Raw genomic sequence first — 23,877 nt, 5'->3', positions numbered from 1 at the left:
GACACACTTAATGAATCAGCCCATTGGACACCTGCGACCTCAGTCCCATCCCTGCCCCCACCTCAGTCTCTCGAAAGCTCAGCCGGTCAAGGACCCAGAGACAATTTCCCTTCTTTTCCATTCTTATTATCTGTGTTAGCTAGCTCCAAGGAGCCTGAAGAAGGGGAAAGGGCTGGCGGGGACACAGGGGTGAAGGGGAAGGGGGTGGGGTGGGGAGAGGAGGAGTGGGCCTAAGTACAAGCCAGTGATAAGATGGGGAACAGCGACCACTCACGCTAACCACACCTTTGGGAAATCACTTGTTTTATTAGTGGGCAAAGAGGCTGAGGGTGGGAGGAAGCTAAGTTTGGAGAAAGGACTGGGAAGGTTTAGAAGAAAGGTCCTCTTCAAGGGTTCTTCAATCTCCAAGCGCCATCTCATGATCAGCGGGGTTAGACATGAGGTTCTCCCTCATAGGTGGGTGGGTGGGTGGGGCTGGTGCTGGTCCAGGAGGAAGAAACAGCAGTCTCTGCATTTGGCCCCCACTTTCTTACTATAGAGACTAGACAGTCACTTCCAAGCCACGACTCCCCTTCTTCTTGCAGCTTAGCTTGCCGTTCTCACCACCCTTAGGCCCCTGGATGACCTTGACAGCCACACTTCTCTCTTTGAACCTCACTGAGAACCTGGAGCGGGGAACAGACAGAAAGGCAAAGCTAGTGCCTGCATTCTCTACTCCCATATCTTCATGATGGCTTCCCCTCCCCTTCCTGAGGCAAGTACATCCCTCCATCCCCCCATATCAGAAGACTCAGGACCCCAGAGAACTTGTGTGAGGAGACTAAGAAGCTTCTCTCAGTCTACCCCCAACATAATATGCTTCACTTTCTGACTGCACAAATTTTCGTGGTCACAAGGACCAACAGCTTGGTCGTCTGCCCCAAGCCATTTCTCAGCCTCAGCTCATGGACTTACTGCTCAGCCACAGTGACTGGAAGCTGCTTCTGTGTGGTATCCAGCACCGCCTGGTACATTTTGGTCAGCAGTTCAACCACATGCTCGCTGACAAGCAGGAAGTCCCCCTTGGAACCCACCGATGAAATCTTAAGAAGGGGAAAAAAAGAATAGGAAAGGGATTTCAAAGGCCTAGAATAAGAGGTCTGGTCCCCATTACCTCCGGTCTGCCCTAGCCCTATGATGTCTATAACCTTCTCTAGTTTGAGGTCCTGCCCCCACCCAGTTCTGATACCTCATTCAGATGCAAGCCAAAAAGCCCATCCTTGAAGCTGGTGACTGACACCCCAGCCACACTGTCCAGCCCAATGACAGTTTTGACCTGGGACTTCTTGGCATCTGTGAGAATTATGTGCTCTTTGGTAAGGAGGAGAATTCGAGAAGAAGTCTAGGGACAAAACAGGAAAGGGTGAGGAAAGGCAGGATCAAGCCCCACCCTTCCAGCCAGCAGCCTAGGCTCTGGATCAGGCGCGGAGAGTTCAGAACGCAGGCCTTCACCTTGCCATTGCCACGATTGATCTTCTGCACAGTCTCTGCCACCAGGATAGGCCCTTCCTCGCTGCTTTTCAGAGTCTGCAGCTTGGGGTTTCCTTGCAGCCCAATGTAGTCACCGCGGAATGGAATGGGAACACTGAGGATGCATAAAAAGTATGCAGTGGAGACAAAGTCCTTACCCTGACTCCCAAGGCCCTGCACCTCCCTCCACTGAGTTCCCATCCTAACGCCCCTTCCCCCATTCGCCACCATATCCTCTATCACAGTGGTTCCCAGAGCACGGTCCAGGATCAACATTGGTAACCCCTGGGAACCTGTTAAAAAGGCAAATTCTTGGGCTACGCCCTCCAGACCTGCTGAATCAGAAACTCTGAGGAGGGAGTATAATAATCTGGGTGTTATCAAGCCTGCCATGAAGTTTGAGACCCACTGCTCTATCCCACCTGGTGAATATTCTCTTTGCTCTTGTTGAAACTGACCGTGCAAGGTCTGAGAGGCCCTCACCTCGGCGGGTATGCAGCCTTCTTGCCCTTGAATAGTTCACTGGCACAGAGCTTCTCCCTCAGGATCTCCACCTGCTTTGGGGACAGCTGATCCCGGAATTTCTTGCACTATGAGTGGAGAAGGGCAGAAGCTATGATCATGGAGGAAGAAGGCAGGGCTGGGAAGGGAGGTAGAGAGGACTCTGAGACATGGAAAGAGAGTGGCAGGGACTGGAGAAGAAGAGAGACAGAGGGAAAAGGACAGGCGCTAGACACTTCAGAGGGCAGGAGCCGAAAGAATGTTGGGAAGTAGGATGGGGTCCGAGGGATGCTGGGGGAGGGGGATGAGAACAATCCAATACAAGCCCCAGTTCGAGACAGGTGCTAAATAAGTATTTCCTGAACAGAAGACTATGCTAAGTGAAATAAGTGAGACATGAAAGGACAAATATTGCATGGTTTCACTTATATGAGATACCTAAAATATAGTCATGGGCACAACAACATTTCGGTCAATGACAAACTGCATATACGACAGTGGGTCCCATAAAATTATAATGAAATGAGAAATTTCTACCACCTAATGACACTGTAGCACACGCATCACTCATGTGTTTGTGATGTTGCTGGTGTAAACGAACCTACTGTGCTGCCAGTCATATACAAGTATAGCTCATGTAATCATGTAAAGTAATAATTCTTGATAATGGTAATAAATGACTATATTACGGGTTTATTATTTACTAGGTTATACTTTTTATCATTATTTTGGAGTGTACTCTTTCTACTTACATAAAAAAGTTTGCTGTATACCAGTATGTCATGTTATGCTGGCAGCAGCCAAACACATCTCGCGTTTACTGTATCTCTTGATTGCATCATTTTATCTTGTCCTTGATTTAATTGCATGGTGTTTTATACAGTAACATGCTGTATAGGTTTGTTAACCAGGAAGAGCAGGATATACCGTACAGCCTAGGTGTGTAGTAGGCTATACGTAGGCTATATCCAGGTTTGTGTAAGAGCACTCGGTGATGTCACACAGCAACAAAATTGTCTAACAATGCTTTCTCAGGACATATCCCTGTCGCTAAATGGAGTATGACTCCAGCCAAATTCATAGAGATTATAGGTTCCAGGGGCTGGTAGTGAGGGGGATGGGGAATTATTGCTTAATCTGTACAGAGTTTCAGTCTCGGATGATGAAAAAAAAAAGATGTAGATGGATGGTGGTGATCATTGTACAACAATGTGAATGTGCTCAATGCCACCAAACTGTGTACTTCAAAATAGTTAAAATGGTAAATTTTGTTGTGTATATTTTACTATAATTTAAAAAAGAGAAAGGGATAAATGAATGGGACTACATTAAACTAAAAAGCTTCTGCACAGCAAAAGAAACTATCGACAAGGTAAAGAGACAACCATCCGAATGGGAAAATATATTTGCAAGCAATGCCTCCAATAAGGGCCTAATATCCAAAATATACAAAGAACTCATATGACTCAATAACAACAAAAAAAAACAAACAATCCAATAAAAAAATGGGCAGGGGACCTGAACAGACACTTCTCCCAAGAAGACATACAAATGGCCAACAAATATGTGAAAAGATGCTCAACATCCCTAGCTATTAGGGAAATGCAAATCAAAACCACAATGAGATGTCATCTCACACCTGTTAGAATGGCTGTTATCAACAGGACAAGTAATAACAAATGTTGCAGAGGATGCAGAGAAAAAGAACCCCTCACACACTGCTGGTGGGGCTGCAAATTGGTACAACCACTATGGAAAACAGTATGGAAGTTCCTCAAGAATTGATTTACCATATGATCCAGCAATCCCTCTACTGGGTATTTACCCCAAAGACTTGAAATCTCATATCTGAAAAGATATTTGCACACCTATGTTCATAGCAGCATTATTCACGGTGGCCGGGACATGGAAGCAACCAAAGTGTCCTTTGATAGATGATTGGCTAAAGAAGCTGTGGTACATATATACAATGGGATATTACTCAGCCATAAGAAGAGGTGAAATACTGCCATTTGCAACAACATGGATAGACCTCGAGATAATCATGCTAAGCGAAATAAGCCAGACAGAAAAAGTTGAAAACCACATGATATCACTTATACATGGGATGTAAACCTAAAAGCAACAAACGAACAGGACAAACAAACAGAGACTCATGGACATGGACAATAGACTAGTGGTCACTAGAGGATGTGGTGGGCGGGGAGGAGGGAGGTAGATGGGGTAAAAGGGGTTACATATGTTGTGACAGGAAAAAATCTAAATATGGGATGGGAACATACAATTCAATATGTATATATGCCTTACTGTTAAATTGTATGCCTGAAACTTACTGGATTTTGTTAACCAATGTCGCCAAATAAATAAATAAACAAATAAAATAAAAATAAATTAAAAAGAGAAAAAAGTGGAAGATGCAGAAGAGGAAAATCAGAGGGCAGAGAACAGAAACACAAATGAGAGGGGAGGTGCCTGGGCACCAGGAGAGGCTGCCCTAAGCCCCACTCACCTTCCACTGGTAGAAGAGCTGCTGTAGCTCCTGATTAGCTGTGCTGAAGTACTTGTAAGGGGCAGCTGGCCACTCTTTGTTCAAGATATTGGTAGACGGCAAGTTGTTCTTCAGCCCCAGTAGAAATTTTTGTACCTTTGTTGGAAGCAGGAGAATTAAGTTGAATGATACAAAGACCTCCCAATAAGCAAACTCACACCCAGATCCTGCCACTTAAATGGAGGAAGACCACCCATAGTGAGAAGCAACAGGTAGAGCTAAGGAGACGAAGGGTGTCAACTCCTGGATCTCTTTCAGCATGAAGTGTAGGCTTGAGGCTGGGCTTGAGATTGAAGGGAGAGAAAGATTCATTCCAAGCAAAGACCCTCTACCCTGAGTAGTGATATGGGAGGAACAAGTATGAAAGCTGGCCTCAATATTTTGCTCCTTAATCTTCCTATTCTCTCAGCTGACAGTTGCCTAGAGCCGGCTGCCACTGTCTGTTATTGGACAAGAACCAAATTTCCCTTCCTTTCTGATCAGTCAAGCACGACACCTCAACCTGGCATTCAAAGTCCTCTCCTTAGAGCCCAACCTCTTGTCACGGGATCCTCTGCATTACCCTGGCACACCAACCAAACAGGACTCCTTGCCATGCCCTCTGCCCAGCCCATGCATTATTACCAACCACTCTGTGTGCCTTAGCTCATGCTGCTCTCAGCTCAACTCTGCCAGCCCAGATTCTACCCATCCTTTCAGATACAGCTCGTAGCCTCCCAGATTCCCTGGGCCAAGGGTGCCTCTCCTTTCTTTGGCGCCCCCTAGCATTTTGTCAATACTTCTGTTTTTGTACTACTGTTTTTCCCATGGAAATCTTCTCCCTTTTCCAGACAATGAGTGCTTGGGAGTCAGTTTCCCAGGTCTTGAATTTTTTCACCATTCAACATTTATTGAGTGTGTGCTCTGTACCTGGCACTGTTCTAGGATGGAGACACAGCAGTGAACAGAGCAAACAAAGTCTTCATTCTCATTGAGGTTACATTCTACTGGGGGTGGGGAAGGAGATCACCCACAAGCAAATAAACATATACAATGTAATGCCAGATAATTATATATGTTATGATGCAAAAAAGCAGGCCTTGAGACCGGAATGAGTGCTAGCATATTCCAGAAATAGAAAGAAAGCCAGTGTGACTGGACTAAATTGAGCAAGAGGAGAGAAGATCAGAGAGATGGTTGGTCAAGAACAGATCATGAAGGGCCTTGTAGGCTGTGGTAAGGCCATAGGCTTTTATTAGGAGTGAAATGTAACACCATTAGAGGGTTTTAAGGGGAAGGGTGACATAATCTGACTTAAGATTTTTAAAAATGTAATACAATTTATTTTCTTATTTTGAAAGTTTTTAAACTTGCATAAAAGTTGAAAACATTACAATGAACATCTGTATACCATATATCCCTCACCTGAATTCATCAACTGATGTTAACATCTTGCTCTATCGGCATGCCCTTTAACACATGCGCACTTGTATATAAATGCATACAAACATATAAATACATACATGCACACGCGTATACCAATCTTCACTGCCATATCATCTTAAAGTAGGTTACAGATATCATGACGTTGTCCCCTAAAACTTAAGCATGTACCTCCTAAGAATTGAGACATCCTCCTACACAATCATAATTCCATCACTACATCTAAGAAAATTAACATTAACTAGACACACTCATTCAACAGCAATGCATACTCAAATTTCTCCTAATGCCCTTTATAAACTTCTAAAAATATCCTTTTTAGCTTTGTTATTTTTCCTGTTCCAGGATCCAATCAAGTTTCACCCATGGCATCTGACTGTTTCGTCTCCCCCAATCTAGCACTAGGACTCCTAAGTCTTTATATACCAGGGAATACCCAGCACCCTGTTTATTTATGGGATAGAATTATTAAAGGTATAGAAAATGACTTGATCTTGAGCACTTCCAAATTTTGGGAATTTTCATGAAAACTTTTTCTAAGACATTAGGATAAAAAAAAAAATTAAAATAGAAAAAGGCAGAGCACTCAGTATATTGCCCCAGGAACTATCCAAGCTCTTTGCATCTTCCACTACAAAGACCTAGTGCACTTGGTTTAATCACTCCAGAGTCTCAAGTCCTTGGTCTAGCTTTGATTTAATTCAGTAAACACTCCTAAGCATCTCCCATAACACCCCATGTTCCAACTGATGTTGAGCCTCTAAGGGTTTTCGTTTTTTGATTGTTTTTTCTAGATCTGTAAAGTTCTGCCTTTCCCTATGCACCCCTCCTGCCCCCAGGGCAACCAGGGCCATGTATGCCTGGGTTGTTCAGGCCTCTATTGGGAGAAGAGGGGTGAGCAGTCTTAAGACAGTGGTTAAAACTCTGGAGTCAAATAGTCTGTATCCCAGCTCTACCACTTACCAGCTGTAGAACTCCTAGCAGGTTATTCAACCTCTCTGAGCCTTAGTTTTTACCTATAAAATGAGGGAAAGAAAAGGGCCTACCTCACAGGGTTATTGAAAGCATTAGAGTTAATGCATATAAAGGGCTTAGTGCATCATTAAGTATTCAAAAAACAGTAGGTATTAGTATAAGTTATAGGGAAGGCAATGACAATATATCTACTAATCAGAAACACTAGGGGAATCGATGCCTCGTGGCTCCCTGCATGCATCCTTCTGTAGGGGGTATGACTTAGTGAAATGTTGTTCTAAACCCAGCCTCTCCTGGGGTGATACTCAGCAGATGCCTGATAATATTCATGTGAAAGAAACGGTGGAAGAGGGGGTGGAAGAGGGGCAAGTCGTGAGCTAAGAGCAAAATCAGATTGCAGGTCTCAGGTATGCAGTTATGCAGCAAGAGGGCAGGAACTCTGAGAAGGCAGACACCCTGGAGCCAGCTGAGGAGAAGCCAGACAACAGAAGAGGCCTAGGAAAATAGAGCTTCCCTGGGGAGCGGGGAGGAGGACACAGTGAAGGCTCAGGGAGTCAGTGGAGAGGCCCAGAGTCCCCATTTCTCCAACTGGCCAACAGATCCAGCCTCTCTGACAACAAAGAAGAGTTCCAATGAATGTGTCTTGGGTCTGAAAGAGCACAGTTATTATCCTAACAATGGGTCAAATATCAAATCAGCAGAGGGGAATTCTCATTTATCCCAGCCCCCTGTCCAAGACCTCTCTTTCTTCCTCCTTTTCTCTGGCCTTTCCAAGGCTTCACTGGAAGTGCTGCTCCCTCTCTGTCTGATTTCCCTCCAACACCTCTCAGAAGCATCATTGCTATCAAATGGCTGTCTCTGGAAATCACCCGTCTCCGTCCCTGTTTTCCTCTGACTGGAAACTGCCAATAGTTTGAATGTCCAGGCCTGGTCCTGGCTTCTTCCTGCCCTCTCTGACCTGAGTCCTCCAGAATTAAGAGCCTTCCTGAGATTTAATTTCAGACTTGCCTGCTACAGTTTCAGAAGAGATAGAAGGGGCCTCGGAATGTTGGGTTAGTTAACGCTATATATGTCCTCACTCTGCTCTTCAGTGAGGCTCAGCCCCTTCAAATGTTCTTAATCACCCAGCCCCAGACTCTTCTCAGGTCTATTCACCATGGACCAGTGGGTAGGCATGCTGGGAACCCCTCCTACCACAGGGTTGCTCATAGTGTCTACTGAAGCCAAAATGTGCTCTTATTGTGCTCCTGGGCCCCAAGGCACTGGGGAGGGTCTGCTCCCTGTCCCACCTCTTCTTCTCCTAGGACTTAATTAAGTACATGCAGGTCAAGGAAGGTCTTAGGGGAAAGCTTGGAGTCACATCTTCTCAAACCCCACATCTGTTTCTTCCAAACCTGTCCCTTCCTCTTCAACCCCCCTCTTCCACCCTCAATACCCACCACTTACCATGCTCTTGTAGATGAAATTTGTCAAGGTGAGGGCAGCCCCTGACCGGAAGTATTTTCGATAATCCTTGCGGGCCTGGCAGGGACATACAAGAAAGGAGCTAAAGTAAAGATAGACAGTTAGACCCAGAAGATAGAAGGTAGACCTTGAAGAAGTTCTGCTTTCTCTCAACCACACAAACAGAGTAAGATAAAGAGCTGAGACTGTACCTGAAGAAATAAAGTCAGACAAGTTGGCAGTGAGGACACTCCAAACAGATGGCAGAGCTCTGCTGCGAAGTCAGAGACACACCCAGGCATATATACAGATCTCCCCAACACATATCCACAACTCTCAGACACACACGGAGCGGGCCCCGAAACACGCCTAGATACAGATGTGCCATCGCACTGAGGTATGTCCTGGGTGTAGGCAGGACTTGCTTTCTAATGCTTTTCCCCCCACAGCAGCTGGAACGATACAGGAGGAACCATTTGGGAGAAGGAACTACATGTGGGGAAGCAACCTCTCTCCCCTTCCCCATTACCTTCCACCCTCTCACAAAAGCCTGGATCAGCAATATCGACGCCTTTATCTTTCCATAGCGTTTCTTTTGCTGTAGAAAACAATGAGCCCATTAGAAAAACTCCATCTCCTGAACCACCTCTCCCATTTCCCACTCTATTAGAGTGAGGGGGTGGGACTTTAGGGGTAACTGGTACCATGTTGCCCCGAAACCAAGAGGAAATGAGGATCTGACTCTTGCGCATCAGCTGGTAGTAGGTGCGGCTGCGCCAGCCTCGGTATATCTTCTGTATGAGTGTGACCAGCTGGTGGATTCTAAGGTGCCTCTGCTCTTCCAGGTAGAAAAGCTGTGGAGAGGTGGAAGGTTAGAATGGAGATGCTGGCCTAGAGGAGTAGCGCTCTCTGCTCCTGTACCCCATGGCACCAGAGGCTCCCCTGCCAGTGTTTTATTCAAGCATTCCTTTATCGTCTTAGTTCATTCATTTATTCATTCATTCATTTAACAACCATCCACTGAACTCTAACTGTAGTAGGCACTTTGCTAGGATTTGGAAACTCAGACGCGAGCAGCACATTGCCCCGGCCCTCAAGGAGTCCTGCTTCAGGCAGAGGCGCTCAGAGAGGGCCATGCAGGCACACCTGACTCCCAGGGCTCAGGACAGGGTGGGAACCCAAGGATTTGGTCCCCACAGTGAGAAGACTTCCTCTTCCACTATCTAGTCCACATTACAAGTGCTTCCTTCCCCACCCAGCCTCTCACTCAGATGAGCTCTCCACTCTTCCACCTAGCACATCTGCCAAGCACAGGTGCACTCTCCAACTCACAGTCTTGGGGCTTCTAATGAAGATCTTTGTCTTCCCAAAGGCTACCTCCTCTGAGTGTATGTTCAGCTCCTCCAGGACCTTCTCGATCCCCTCCCTACAGGAGCAGATGGAGAAAGCTGCTGAGAGGCAACACAGGGGAGGGCCATCTCCCCCTTTTCCCTAACCTCTTTCACAATGGAAGAAGAGTTCAGAGCTTGAACAAGAAGACTTCAGAGTCTCTTCCCCCCCTCATAGATGTTCCCTCTCCCCCACTGAGTCTTACCTGTCTCCTCCATTCCACTGAGGCCAAGTGCTCCGGCTCAGCAATCGGTACCTTTCCAGAAAGGGCCTGTACCCCTGGCGGAAGGCATAGCCTGCACGTCGTACCCGCACGTTCTCTAGCAGTCCCAGGTACTGAACCTGGACTGCCACCAGCTCCGAGGAAAACTGACCTCGCTGCTGATGCTCATTGGGCTTTATACACCTGGTGGGAGATGAGGCAAGGCACCGGCTTCAGAAGCTTCATCTTTGCCAGTGTAACCCTCCTGGTTTCTACACCCCCATTCTGCATATATTCCCCTTAGATGAAAAATTTCAGAGGAAGTGGAGACATTGGCCATTCCAGTTTCACTCATTATTGTATGATCCCTACCAAAATCTGATGTTCTCCCTGCTACAAGATTCTCATCTCCTCATCTGGCTCTGTTTTCCATAAGGAAAGGGCCACTGATACCCTTATTCCAGAGACCCCCACACACGTGGACCTGTTCTACAGTGCATGGACCCTGCGCATGCCATCATGTATGTATCATGTTCCTCTGTGTGCCTAGCACATCACCTGATGTAATTGGGGTTCTTGGAATAAAGGTTCTTCATAAGTATGGCCACAGAATTCTTGAACTGGGCCCCAGCAGTTGGGGGGCGTTTGAGAGACGCCTGTTTGGGATCACCCTCAGGGAACAAGGACTGAAGGAGGGGATGCTGGGCCTTCCACATGGCCTGGGACAGGTCCCGGAAGAGTAGGTCGTTATTCTTGTCAATGAAGCTGTTCACGTTGTACATTACCTGTAGAAAAACAGCTATTGTCTGGAGAGCCCATGACCTTGTCCCAGCATTTGGCCCTCCCAGTCTCATTGTGAAGTATTCCCTGTTCGCATCTCACCCCAATTCCTCCCCCATTGCCTTCAGCCTGTGCTCAGGCCCTAGTCTTGACCCTCCAGGCCTGCCATATCACCTTGCCCGCATAGTGGCTGATTCGGAAGCAGCTGAGGCCCATGGTGTGGTCATACTGGCGCTGCGCGTTCTGGGTGACTTTGCTCTCATAGTGACTATGCTTGGAGAAGAGCTGGTTCAGCTTTGCTAGGAAGGTGGAGTCACTGACCACCCCAGGCCGCAGGCACTCCTCATCCAGCATGGCCAGGATACCTCGCTGATTCTATCCAAGGGAACGAGATCAGCTCGACCTAGACCTGATCCTCCAAGATTTCCACATCCCCACTGCCACCCCTCTGCCCACTCATCCCTTGCCTTCTCTACCATGCTTACCAAGTGAGTTGGGTGGGTGGAGACAGGGACAGGGGAAGGATATTCAGGGAAGGTCCTGGAGATAAGAGAAGGATAACTCACGTGTTCAATAAGGTTACAGATAATGCCATTATCAAAGTAGTCCACCTTTTCCCATAGTATGCCCTGGCAAGGGGAGACATGACAAATTACAGGGCGTGGGTACAAAATAAGCCCTCAAAGACCTCACCAGACCCAGGTCCCCTTTCCCCCACCCCACAAAGGACCATCAGAAAGCCCTATAGTTCAGAGGAATCCTTTTGGTGTGGTTTCTGTTTATGTCCCTATTCCTCCAAGGTTGATAGAGAATTTGTGGGGTGGGTGGAGAGACAGAGCAAGGGTGAGGGGGAGACAATGCAGAGAGCCCTATAGGTGCTGTAGGGTGAAGAGGGAAGTGTAAGGTGTTGGATGAAGACTGAGGTAGGGATTATGGCACTGTGGGGGTGGGGGCGGATCCTTGAGTAAGTGGAAGGGCAAACGGCCACACCACTCTGGCAATGAACTAAAGAACCAAAGCACATAAGTAAGTTTATCATCAAACAACCGACTTAATTTGCTATATCTTCAAAGACCTACATTGGTGATTCTCAAATTTCAGTGTGCATCGCAAGTACCTGGAGAGCTTGTTAAAACACAGATTGCTGCCCCAACCCCCCGAGTTTCTGATTCAGCGGGTGTGGGACAGGGCCTGGGAATTTGCATCCTAACATGTTCCCTGGGGATGGTGATGCTGCTGGTCCAGGACACCACTTTAAGAATCACTGATCTACATAATACCTTGGGACGATATATATTTTTTAAAAAGGCAAAAATGGTTGAGAAGCAAAAGACCCAAAGACAATCATTCTCAGCTTGAGGGATTTGCTGGGGATCAGGTTTACTGGCAGGATAGCTGCTAATCCTACCCAAGGGCCAGACCTCCCAGCTCATTCCCAGGTGTTACTGGAAAAACAAGACTTTCTCTCCCTCCTCCCTTACAGGTCCTTAGAGAATGCAGAGTAGAATTAAGTAAAGTTGCCCTCTCACTTCATTCCAAAAATGCCTTCCCCAACTGATTAAATGAATTATGATATCCTTACAATGCTATGGTCGCTGTAAAAAAGCATCTTTATATACTGATACAAAAAGATAGTTCGCTAATTTATGAAAACAAGGTATAGAACAGAGTGTATTCACTGCTACTTGAATAAATTTTGTGGAAAAATATATTTACAGATTGGTCTGATCACACATCAAAGACTTCTGGAGGAAGGCCCTGTTCAGATGCCTCTAGATGGGGGAGAACCAGGAGGCCGGGGACAGGGTGAGAGAGAGACCTTTCTTTATACACCTTCTTAAGCTTTTTGAATCTTGAAGTATGGAGATGTATTATCTATTTCATTATTTAAATTTTTAAAATAAACCATACGAACAACTAAAAAAGCTTTTCCACACATTACGACCTCATTGCCTGAATGCGGGAGCTCACAGGGAGCATCCCTAGGAGGGTTTTGATGAGTGAGACTCAGCCATTCACACTTTGCAGCAGATTAGCTCAATCAGATAGCCATTCTGACACCCAGCCATAGAGAACAGGGGTTTTGCTGAACAGGAGAAGGAGTGTGGAAATTCTGAGCCATAGGGCACTTCTGGTGAGGAAGACTGGGTTCAGGGTGCTACAAGAGGATAAGGGGAGATCAGCCAGGGCCTGGAGGAGACAAATGATTCTGAGACATTAGAGAAGAGCACACAAAGGGATGTGGTAGGGCGCCAAGCCCAGGAGAAATGTCCCTTCTAAATTTGGCTCACAGTAGCCGTAGGCCAAGCACAGCTGTCACTTCACTCTTGTCAGGAATCTCTCCCTCAATACACACCCTTCCATCAATCTGCCTCCTTCCTTGCCTGGCCTGGAGTGGGAAAATGGAGAACTAAGGGGGTGGAGAGCATAAAATTAGGGCTTCTTGGTAATGCTAGAATGTTCAGTTGTACAAGGGAAACCTTTTGTCCTTTGTGTTCCCATCTGGGGACGATTGAGAGGAAATTGTGATCAAGGAGAAAGATCTGGCATGTGCCGAGAAGTCGTTTAAGAGAGGAAAAGGAGGAAGAAGTCTTAGCTTACCTCTCTCTGATATTCCTCTTGCTCCTCTTTCAGTGTTATTTCTGTGAACACCTGCTGTAGCTTCTCATTGCAGTAGTTGATCACAAATTGCTCAAAGCTATTATCCTGAGGAAGGTACACAGGTTAAAGAGAGATCAAAATGCTTCCTACCTTTCAGCACTACCTCCCTCTCTCACATCTGCCCCTAACCCTAGGGAAGCAGGGTATTGAGGTTAGACAAATCTCTCTTACCTCTAATATTTCAAAGCCGTAGATATCCAGAACCCCCATTACCTTCTTCTTCTCCTCAGTGCCCACCTGAAGAGGAGGAAAAGACAAATCTGAGAACAAGCCCCCTCTGTACACCAGACTAGGCCCTTCTACAGTGGATGTGATTGGAGCAAGAGATAAATAGAACTCGGGTGACCTTTGACCAAGCTGGAAAGGAATTGTTGTGATTTTATTTATCCTCTATATGCTGGAGGACAAGCAAAGAGAGAAGAAAGGAGAAAAGGGAAGATGCAAGTACATGCCAGCATGGTGCTCCCAGGGTATGACTAGAAAGACTTTGAAATCCTCTCACTAAAATAATCGTCTCTTATATTTGTAGAGCATTTTACAAAAAATTCCATGTTCTTATTTTATTAATTCTATCATAACCCTATAAGGAGTGATTATTCCCATTTTACAGATTAAAATATCAAATTTCAAAAGGACTAAGCATTTACCCAAACTTAGATTCAAATCCCACTTTACCCTCCAGTAATAGCTTCTAAACTGATGGCATTGTCATATACATAATTTTTAAATAATAGCTCTATTTTGATCTAATTCATATACCATAAAATTTACCCTTTAAAAGTATACAATTCAGTGGTGTACAACCATCACCACTACCTTATTCCAGAGCATTTTCATCATCCCCAAAAGAAATCTTGTACCCATGCCCATTAATAGTCCCTCCCTATTCCCCTCTCTCCCCACCCCGCCCCTCAGCCTCTGGTAACTACTAATCTACTTCCCATGTCTATGGATTTGCCTGTTCTTGATATTTCTTATAAATGGAGTCATACAAAATGTGCGTGGCCTTTCATGTTTGGCTTCTTTTACTCAACGTTTTCAAGGTTCATCCATGTTGGGTGTTTATCAGTACTTAATTCCTTTTCATGGCCAAAAAAATATACCATTGTATGGATACATCACGTTTTATTTATTCATTCCTCAGTTGATGGAAATTTGGATTGTTTCCACTTTTTGACTCTTATGAATAATGCCCCCGTGAACATTCGTGTACAGGTTTTTATGTGGATATCTGTTTTCGGTTTGCTTGAACATATAACCCAGAATTGCTGGGTTATATAGTAATCACGTACATAATTTTATCTGAGCCTCACTAAACTTGTGAAGCAGGTAGGCATTAATGTCCCATTTTCCAAATCAGGAAACTGAAGTTCAGAATCTTTGTGAAACTGAAAGACCACACTGGTGGTAAGTAGCAGAATCAGATAGTCAAACTCAAACACCAGTGATGTTTCCACAGCAGCACACTCTTAGAAAAAACTGTATGCTACCCTCATCACCATTACTCTGTTCATCTCAGAACCCAAGGTATAGGGCTGATGACCATGGCAAGAGAAGCGGGGCAGGCAGGAGAGTATTGAGGGAAGAGGGCAATCTCTCACCTTGATACTCTCGTTGATTCGATTCACTATCCAGCTGAAGAGGCGGCTATAGATGTTCTTAGCCAGAGCATCCCGAGCATACTGAGCCTACAAGGTGGGGCCAAGTTGGTTAGTGTGGCACTCACAGAAAAGACTTCGAATCAGCCCCTTCCTTAAGGCCCCTTACCTGGATGACATTCAATGCAGTGACCACCTTTTCTTTAGCAGTTTCCATGGTCCTGGAGCACAAAGCTCTCTCTAATTCCTCTGAATTCAAACCCACCATTTCCCCAATCTCCTGAACACCTGGAGTGATGAGGAAATACAACATGGCCTGAGAGAGGGCTTTCTCTCAGGGGAGGGAAGAAGGGCTAATAAGTAAAATTGCTGGGAGACTGGTGTCCCTGGGTCTTCCTGGGGAAGTCCTTGAAGCAATCCAGAACATGGCTCTGGAGAAAGCTCTGGGGAGGAAAAAAGGGAGCTCTCGGAACTTTGCATGCAGTATCTACGTTAATATGAGAATCTCCTGAAATAGGTGTAATTGTCGCCATTTTGCAAAATATCAGCTGAGGCTCGGAGAGGTCCCACAATCTAGGTCTATCAAACTTCAAAACCTCACTCCAATATGCTTACTGGGAGTTCTCAATGAGCATGTTTGGGGAAGAACTCAGGAGTAGGCTAAGTGGGACTAAATCAGAGTGAAGTCGATTATGCCGGAGATCGTGGAAGAACAGATGGTAGGAGATTCAGGGAGCTGGGTGGGGGCTCTGGCAGGATGGTGCAGACCTTTCCCATCACAGATGCCACTTGCTGATATCCCACTGGCCTGGATCTCATCTGACAGCTCCACGTTCCCCAGCTTCAGCACCATGGCTGTCACCTCTAGCACCCATCGAATCTCCTCCTTCGAGAACCCAATCACAGTCATTGCACTCTTAGAGAGAAAGCAGAAATCAGAAGCTGAACTGTGGTGCCAGTCCAGTGCCTCCCTTCTCCAAGCTAGAGCCTGGGCTCAGGGGATGGCCTAAGGGCCCAAGCCTACCCCACCTTGGGAACCCACCTGGACAGCTTTGAAGTTGGAGGCGTCGTCCATGCCATCTACTATGGACACTTCCCGGTTCAGATAGGCATAGCCACTTGTATCCTGCTCGAGCTTCAGAGCCTCTGGAAGGGCCAGCGTGCAAGGAGAGAGGTAGTACATGGGCCCTCTGGAAGCCTCCAGCTTTGACCCTCATATCCCTTGCCCTAGGTTCGCTCATTCGCTTATCCAAAGGAGTCATTTTTTTGTTTTGTTTTAAGTTCTTCCTTTGCCTCCTTTGTTTTGGGATCATTAATTCCTAAAACAGACTCAATTTTTAAGTGGTATTTAGGGTTTAGGTGGTCATGATTATTGGTGTTTTCCCCCAACTTTTATGAAAGAAAAGCATCATTGTACTCTTCTCCCTACCCTCAGGGTTCTAAATAATAAAAACAAATACGTGAACCCTCCACTTTGCTAAAGTCTCTGTGGCTCTGGGAGGAAAGAGAGTGAGCACATATCTCCCATCTGCCTCAGCCTCAACCCCGCAGTCTCGTTGGTGCATTCATCATCTGTTCACTAAGCACTGACAAAGGTGCTATGTTCCCCAGTCCTGACACCCCCCCTTTTGGAAGGTTTTCTCTGGCATCGTGGGGCTGAGCCAAATGGCTCTCTTGTGTTCCCTCATGGTGAATCTCTAGCCCAGCCCCAATCACATAGGCTAGGTTTGTTTGTTTTTTTCTCTCTCCCGCAGATAAACAACTTGTGTTGGGACTGTTTTTCATCTTCATATACTGTGCGCCTGGCTGGCATGCAGCACCTTTTTCTTTTTAAAAAATGAATCAGGGGAATGGTCAGTCGTTTACCTGAGATGGGAAAGAGTGGGTTAATCATGGAGCTTTAAGGATATCAATTATCTGTTGTTCTAATGGTTTGAGAATCAGGAAGTGTCTCTCAAACTAGAATTTAATGGCAGCTTCCCCTGAGACACCAATTTTGAAACTGAAGCTTGCTAAAGGAGGGCATCTAAACGGAGAATGAGTCAGAAATGCCCTGGGATGATGACATTAGGGTGGCCCCACCCAGACTCAACTTAAACCAATGAGTGACAGAATCAGCCAGAACAAGACACTAGTGCCTATGATTCAGACAAATTAAACACAACCAAGACAATTAAGCCAGGAAGGAGGATGAGCTCTTGAACCATAGAGATCTCCCAGAGGCAAAAAGGAGATGGATACAAGTCCGGCATAGAATAACCAGAAATCAAAGGGACAGGTCTTTGGAGGACAGACACTCACAGTGCTCACAGCTAGAAGGGGGAATGGGAGGCAAACTCTGAAAGGATCTCTCTCAAGTCCCACCAGACCCTGCAGTGATGCCCACCCAGAGCCACTCTGGGCCAGTACAATAGCATTCAAGCTGGGATGGGCTCTTCCTCAAGAGAAGGCAATGTGCTCCATGCCTTCTGCTTCTATAGCCATCTGCAAGGGCCTATTGACACTGATTTCACTGTATTGAGTTATACTTGTTCATACATCTGCCATCCCTAGGAGACTGAAAGCTCCTCAAGGACAAAGTCCATGTCTTACTCGACTCTATATCCCTAGAGGCTAGCACAATGTTCAATCATAGTGGGTGTTCAAGAGATGTTTGATGAATGAATGAATGAATGAGCGATTGAGTGAATGAGTGAAACCTACACAGAACTACCTAAAAAGAAGAAATCAAAAATAAGAGTCCTGAGTGAGGCAGATGTAGAGCTACCAATAAAGTCCCTTAAGTTGATGACAGGAAAAGATGGTGGATGCAAATGAGTGTTCCATTTTTGAAGCCAGTTTGGGGAAAAAAATAACCCAGGCAGGACAGGGGAATAAGAGCAGTGAAGAAGCAAGTAAAGCTTATTCCTAGCAATAAAACCCCAGAAAAGGAAGAGAACACAGAGGTCATGGGATTTGTTTCCAGCAATGGTGGATGAGATTCAGAATGAGGAAAGCAGGAAGAAGTCTGAGGGTCTCAAGGGAAGAGGGCTTCAGGGGCCCAGAAAGGATTGAATGGAGGTTGGAGATGTTCCAGGGCAGGTGCATACTCAGCAGCTGTGTATCTGCTCCAGCCAGTAGCTGATAGAAGATGTGGAAATTCCTTTCTCCTTTGAGCTGCTTCACCACTCGGGATTTCTCCAGCAGATCTGGCAGAGAATTATAAAATGTTCTGAGGGTCTAGGAGATCTCTCAGCTTCCCTCCAATTCTGCCTCATCCCTGGTGTTCCTAGTGGTTGGTAAGTCTGGTAGTCTAATGTTCCTCCTACTTACGGTAGCAGATTAACAGAAAGGGACACTGTGGGGCAGGTGGGAAAGAGAGGCGGTAAGCAGAATGAGGAGACACGTACAGTTTGTGATGACGCCACCGAGGGGGGATCCCTTGAAGTCAAATTCAATATCCATGTATTTTCCCTTCAGAGACCAGAGAGAGAGAGAGACTTTGCTTCCTCCTCTTCTCACCACTCTGTTCAGGAGGGGTCTGTGCCACATTCCTCCCTCTCAAATCCCTACACCCTCTCCTCCCAGGCCCAGGGAGATGTTCACTCACGAATCGAGAGGAATTGTTGTTGCGAATGGTCTTGGCATTGCCAAAAGCTGCAGAGATGAGGAGAGGGGCAGTGAGGTGGCTGAGGGAAGAAGAGGGACTCTAGAGAAGGAAAAGCAGGAAGGTCTTCCAGTCATTGTGCCAATCTCAGTTTTTTCAGGCTAAATGAGAACAGTGGTTTTGGAGCACCAGGGAAGAGAGTCCAGGGATGAGTGGCTCTGGGGATGGCAGGGAGGGGAGGGGAAAATTCTCACCTTCCAGCACTGGGTTTGACTGAAGCAGTTGCTCCTTCACAGCGTTCACCTGCTCCCCTTTCCCACAGACGGCCGCCACATAAGACATCACCAGCTTGCTAGCCTCTGTGCAAGAGAAGCCCTCACATGGATCCCCAGACCACCCTCCTTAACTTCCTTCATTCCAGCACCTCGGACTCCTCAGAGTCAGAAAAACCAAGAGGGAATTTCAGGGGCAGGGGAGGGACAAGACTAGGCTTGGCTTGGAAAGCAACAAGGGGGTAGTTCCAGTGGTGATTCACCCAGCCAGGTGCCTCACCAGTCTTCCCGGCTCCACTCTCGCCTGTGATGAGGATACACTGGTCTTGGTCCCGGTACCTCAGTGACTGGTATGCCACATTTGCCAATGCATAGCTTGGGGGGAGGAAGTGGGTAATGACTACTGTGGGGACAGTCCAAGACACCATCTTTCTCTTGATCCCCAGCCTCCAAATTCACCCACCCTCCACATCTGGACCAGATTGAGGCAAGTGACAGGCCTAGGAAGGGGCCTCTAGAGGACCAGGAGAAGAAAGGGCAGCTGGAGAACATCCTTCAGGAGAAAGGCTAGAGGAAATGAGGATGTCTCATTGTCAGGAACATCCATCACCATCCCTTGGTCCCTCTACTCACATATGGGGCTTCAGCTCATAGAAGGTATACTCCTGGTATTTGGCAATGAACTCTGGGCCATAGATGGGCAGCTGTTGGTAGGGATTCATGGAGACCACGACATTCCCAATGTAGGTCTGGAGCCGAAGAAGAAAGAGAAGGAAATGAGCGGGGGTAAGGGTCAGGGGGCAGAAGGAGTGGGAGCACGTAAACTCTCTAGCCACACACCCATGGTCAAGGGCACCAATACACACTCACATAAATCTCTTTGTTTTCATAGCGCAGCTTGAGGTTCTTGAGCAGAGACTCCTGCTCCAGGGGTTCCAGGAGCACAAGGTCTTCCACCCCCACGGAATCTTCCCGTAGAGTCATGTTCAGAATGACTACTGATCCTGGGAGTAGAGTCATGTTCAGAAGGGCTATTGATCCTGGGAGTAAGGCGGGCAGTTTGCTGATGTCTGTTCAGCTTTAGAGACTAGTAACCGAAGTGGGGAAGGTAGAAGGACCTAATAGAGCCTTCCTCTCTCCTAGTCCTGGCCCTAGAGAAAGCCCCTAACCTAGGAGAGGTCTCTGCACTAGCCTAAGCTAACTGTGGAAGGCTGCAGAAAACTCATTGGGAGGTGAGGGAATCCTCTGCTCCTTGGATTGGGGCAGAGGTAGGACAGGACCACCTGCCTCCGACCACCAGGGTAAGGAAGGCACCTCGTAGGTAGTGGCTGGAGGAGCACAGTTGTGTTTGCAAGAAGGCTGGGGAGGACAGGGCAAGCAAAACTTTGTGCCACAGCCAGGCATCAAAAGCTCTCCCCGCTCCTACACTGAGGCCTTGGCCAGGGTCCAGACTCCCTGACCATTTGTCCCCAGTTCTCCTTCTCAACTCCCTACCTCCCACAGCTCCTATTTCGGTCACTCAATCCACTCATGCCCATTTCAGCGTTCTCTCCTCCTCTTTCATTGATACACTGAGATTCATTTTTTAAATGGGGACAGATGAGGTGATAAGTTTGAGGGCAGAGGCAGGAGTTCCTCCATAAAAGATTGGAATACCTCAAAGAAAATGAAAGTGAGATTTGTTTCCCAACAAACAAGTAGCTGTTGAGACCTCTGGATGTGCCTACATTTTTGTTCCTATTTTTCTGCTTCCAGCTTTTATACCCATTCTTGTAACCTGACAGGGACTTTGCCCCAGAAGGACACACCCAGATTTTTAGTAGCTGGTGGGAATGGTCAAGGAGGAGCAGAGTTAAAAGGGCAGAGAGCATTGTGGGGCCCAGCCCCACGCAGAAGACACATGGCAGGTATTCCATAAGGTGGAAGCCTAGCCCTCCCCAGTCTTTCCTGTGGGACTGAGTAGGTGAGGTGGCCTGGTACAGGACAGAATTATCAGTACAATGGTCAATGCCACTCCCTAACAGGAATAAAACAGCCATATCGTCCTCTTCTCCTGTACTGCTGAACCCGGGTGGGGCAGGGGAAGGAAGCAGGAATGGTAGGTGGGGCAAAATTCCAGTCAAGATGGCAGAGTAGGTAAATGCTGTGCTTGTCTCCTCTCATGACCACATCAAAATTACAATCAAACTATGGAACAACCATCATTGAGAATTGCCTGAAGTCTAGCTGACTAGAGGTCCTGTAACTAAGTATATACAGAAGAAGCTACTTGGAGACTGGTGGAAGGGGCAGAGACTCAGAACAGAGTTGGTCCCACAACCATGTGTGGCAGTTAAAAATTAGGAAAGAGGAGGCAAAAAGGGGACATGGGCTGCCTTCTCCCTTTACTCTACTTTCCGAAAGCTTCAGAAAAAGAAAGCACTTGTCACTTCCTGGAACACACGTGGAGGGAGCAGTAACACTGAAATAGCAATCTCTAGCAATCATGTAGTAATTACCACAAGCCAGATAGGGCTCTAAATATTTTACATATATTCATTCATCTAATGCTTACAATATCCCCATGAACTAGGTACTATTATTATCTCGCATTTTCCAGGTTTTTTTTTTTTTTTTTAAAGTTAAGTTGTTAAGTAACTTGGCAGGTAAGGACGGGAAACAGAAACAGGGCTGGGAGAAAGCATCATCTTTGGATTTGGATTTGAGGAAAGTGAGAATGTGATTGGTTGGAGGTAGGGAAGGGGAAAAGGAAGCAGACCCCCAAGAGGTACTCCAAGATGTAAAAAGAAGAGCAGCGACAGGTCAGGACAACACTCACCCAACACTGGAACTAGGGAGTAACTTCACTGTCCCTTGAAGAATGATGGATAAAATCCCAATTTGATAGGGAGGGGTCATAGGATGTCCAGGCCCCAAAGGTGGAGAGATGACTTTGTTAACAGGAGCTGTCCATGGTGTCAGAGAAGCCAGAAAAGAGATCGCCTTCCTCTTGCCAGTGTCCACTCTTCTGACCTTCCTCTGTGCTGCCTCCTCTAGCCACGGTTCCCTGTCAGTCAAGCCAGGAGAGGCCAGAGACTGCTGCTCAGCACAAAGTTCGAAGCTGTTCCTGGTGAGGGTGTGGCTCACTTAACCCTTCACAGGCATGAATCCCTAGAGGGAGACATTTGGTCACAGGAGAAAATGCCCTCTAGGTAGTAAAGGGTATCTGGCTGGCCTTGGCTGAACAGCTAACGTAGAGTTCTTGCTCCATTACCCCCAAAATTTGGAAATGAGAGCAGGGGCTGAATTTAAAGCCAAGGACAAGCTTTTCCAAAAAGTCAGGAATTTGTCAAGGAGGAAGGCAGGCTTGGGTATCTTCCTAAAGAAGAATCAGTACATCCCTCAAAACTATACTTCCTACTTTATTGAAAGTCTGGGGGTGTCAATGACATTATTTGAAGAACTAAGCAGACAATATCCCCAAATTCTTCACTTCCCTCCCACCATGAATCAGACCCTATCATACAAATCTAAAGACTAAAGTTAGTAATAACACAACACTTATATATGCATCAGTTTCATTGAAATCCCACCTGTATCATCATCGCATTGAATCACACTGCCCTGTGAGGTAGGCAGTGCAGGTACTCCATTAAAAAGAAAAAGTAGGGGCAAACATCAAGGCTCAGAGAGGTTACACAATATGCCCATAGTTCCGCAGACAGCCTGTAGCAGAACCGGAAACAGAATGCAGCTTCTTGACCCTGTTCACCATAGGTTCCAGCCCAAATCCTGGTATTTCTCATTTTAATCCTTCTTTTGTGCTAGGATACTGAATAAGCCCCTGAGATGCTGTTTCCTGGGCACTAGCCCAGTTGGAAATATCTGCCTTCGATAGACAAGAAGCTTATAAAATCCTATTTTCCAGGGTACCCCCTCATCTACCTAAGAAAATTCCTAAACAGCAGACTCCTTCTGCCCACCATCCTCCCTCCCAGGCATCACAAACAGCAAATTAAGTAATTACAGACACTTTGCTGAAAACCGAGACTTGATTTGTCGATTCCCAGTCACGGCTGCTTGGTTCAAGGTCCAAACTCTATTGCTTTGCAGAAGCACTCTGCATAAGCTTGGCCTATCAGCAATTCCATTATCAACCTGCCCTTACATAATTTATTGATCTACTATATATATACGAAGGGGGGAAAAGGAAAGGAAAAGAGAAAAGGCTAAGTGGACATGACATCAGAACATAATCCTATATACAGGTAGAGCAGTATCACAGTGTCAGAGGCAGAAATGACAACAGATCGCCTCTTTTACAGTGGAGGAAACAAATAGACCTAGAGTAAAAAACCACTTTCCCAGGATCACATCACTGCAAACCTGGAAGAGTTGAGACCAGAACCCAGGTCTCCTGTTCCCTACGCCAGGAATCTACAGCTGCCTACAACTGGGGTTTATCTGTGTCTATCCATTCACTCATTTATTGAGTGCCTATTATGTGCCCACAAAAGAATTGACTCCAAAATGAGATGGCAACCTCAAGCTTAGAATGGCATAAACAATGGCATAAACATCACAGCTAGGGTGACCAACAGTCCTGGTTTGTCCGGGACCTGAGATGAGTCCTCTGGACATAGAAATTTGAGTGCTAAAACCAGGGAAGTTCCAGGCTAACTGGAATGAGAGTGGGCCACTCTCAATTAATAAGGTATGAAATGCACATCCAAGTCAGCTGGGATTCCAAGATCTGTCAAGGCATTCCTGAGGTGGGGAGAAGGCATGGGGGTGGTGCAGGATTATGATCTCCTGGTTACCAGGCAAAACTGAAGCAACTGGAGCTTACTGGTCCTCCTCCAGTCTGACTCTGAAATCCCCTTCTTCTTTGCCCCCAAGAAAATTTCTAGTTCATTTAGGGGCCTGAGGGAACTTTTTAGAGTGATAGAAATGTTCTATACCATGATTATGGTGGTGGTTACACAATTGTCTACATTTGTCAAAACAGCAAA

The 23,877-nt window shown here is 46.4% G+C and overlaps 1 protein-coding gene across 2 annotated transcripts; it reads right to left on the bottom strand.

Moving 5' to 3' along the window:
- Positions 1–309: 309 nt before the first annotated feature.
- On the bottom strand, positions 310–22,019 carry MYO1A (myosin IA). 2 transcript variants are annotated; one of them, XM_011375632.2, is made up of 28 exons: positions 21,705–22,019; positions 19,757–19,890; positions 19,520–19,635; positions 19,167–19,261; positions 18,869–18,973; positions 18,618–18,664; positions 18,418–18,481; positions 18,118–18,216; positions 16,071–16,174; positions 15,797–15,944; positions 15,198–15,316; positions 15,032–15,118; positions 13,602–13,667; positions 13,371–13,475; positions 11,336–11,398; positions 10,944–11,144; positions 10,548–10,774; positions 9,993–10,193; positions 9,731–9,824; positions 9,103–9,252; positions 8,928–8,996; positions 8,402–8,476; positions 4,520–4,654; positions 1,993–2,099; positions 1,492–1,624; positions 1,229–1,381; positions 955–1,082; positions 310–665 (listed from the first exon to the last, which is right to left on the bottom strand). In XM_011375632.2, the coding sequence occupies exons 2-28, from the start codon at positions 19,868–19,870 to the stop codon at positions 542–544; spliced, it is 3,129 nt and encodes a 1,042-aa protein (XP_011373934.1). In that variant the 5' UTR covers positions 19,871–19,890; positions 21,705–22,019; the 3' UTR covers positions 310–541. The 2 variants fall into 2 exon arrangements, with proteins under 2 accessions (XP_011373934.1, XP_023376517.1); XM_023520749.1 differs by lacking the exons at positions 19,167–19,261; positions 19,757–19,890; positions 21,705–22,019 and having other exon boundaries at positions 19,520–19,595.
- Between the last annotated feature and the right edge of the window lie 1,858 nt (positions 22,020–23,877).

The sequence above is a fragment of the Pteropus vampyrus genome, unplaced genomic scaffold, assembly GCF_000151845.1.
Source record: "Pteropus vampyrus isolate Shadow unplaced genomic scaffold, Pvam_2.0 Scaffold276, whole genome shotgun sequence".
Taxonomy (NCBI): Eukaryota; Metazoa; Chordata; class Mammalia; order Chiroptera; family Pteropodidae; genus Pteropus; species Pteropus vampyrus.
The sequence above is the reverse complement of the archived record's forward strand: the minus strand, read 5'-3'. Positions and strand labels throughout refer to the sequence as shown.

What these genes read in the sequence shown, in the direction of transcription:
- MYO1A (XM_011375632.2), bottom strand. Translation starts at nt 19,870, where the DNA reads ATGACTCTACGGGAAGATTCCGTGGGGGTGGAAGACCTTGTGCTCCTG. An exon ending in CTTGGTTTCGGGGCAACATG is followed by an intron (nt 8,997 to 9,102) that starts GTACCAGTTACC and finishes TGTTTTCTACAG; the next exon opens with CAAAAGAAACGCTATGGAAA. An exon ending in CCAGTCACTGTGGCTGAGCA is followed by an intron (nt 666 to 954) that starts GTAAGTCCATGA and finishes TCCCCGCTCCAG; the next exon opens with GTTCTCAGTGAGGTTCAAAG.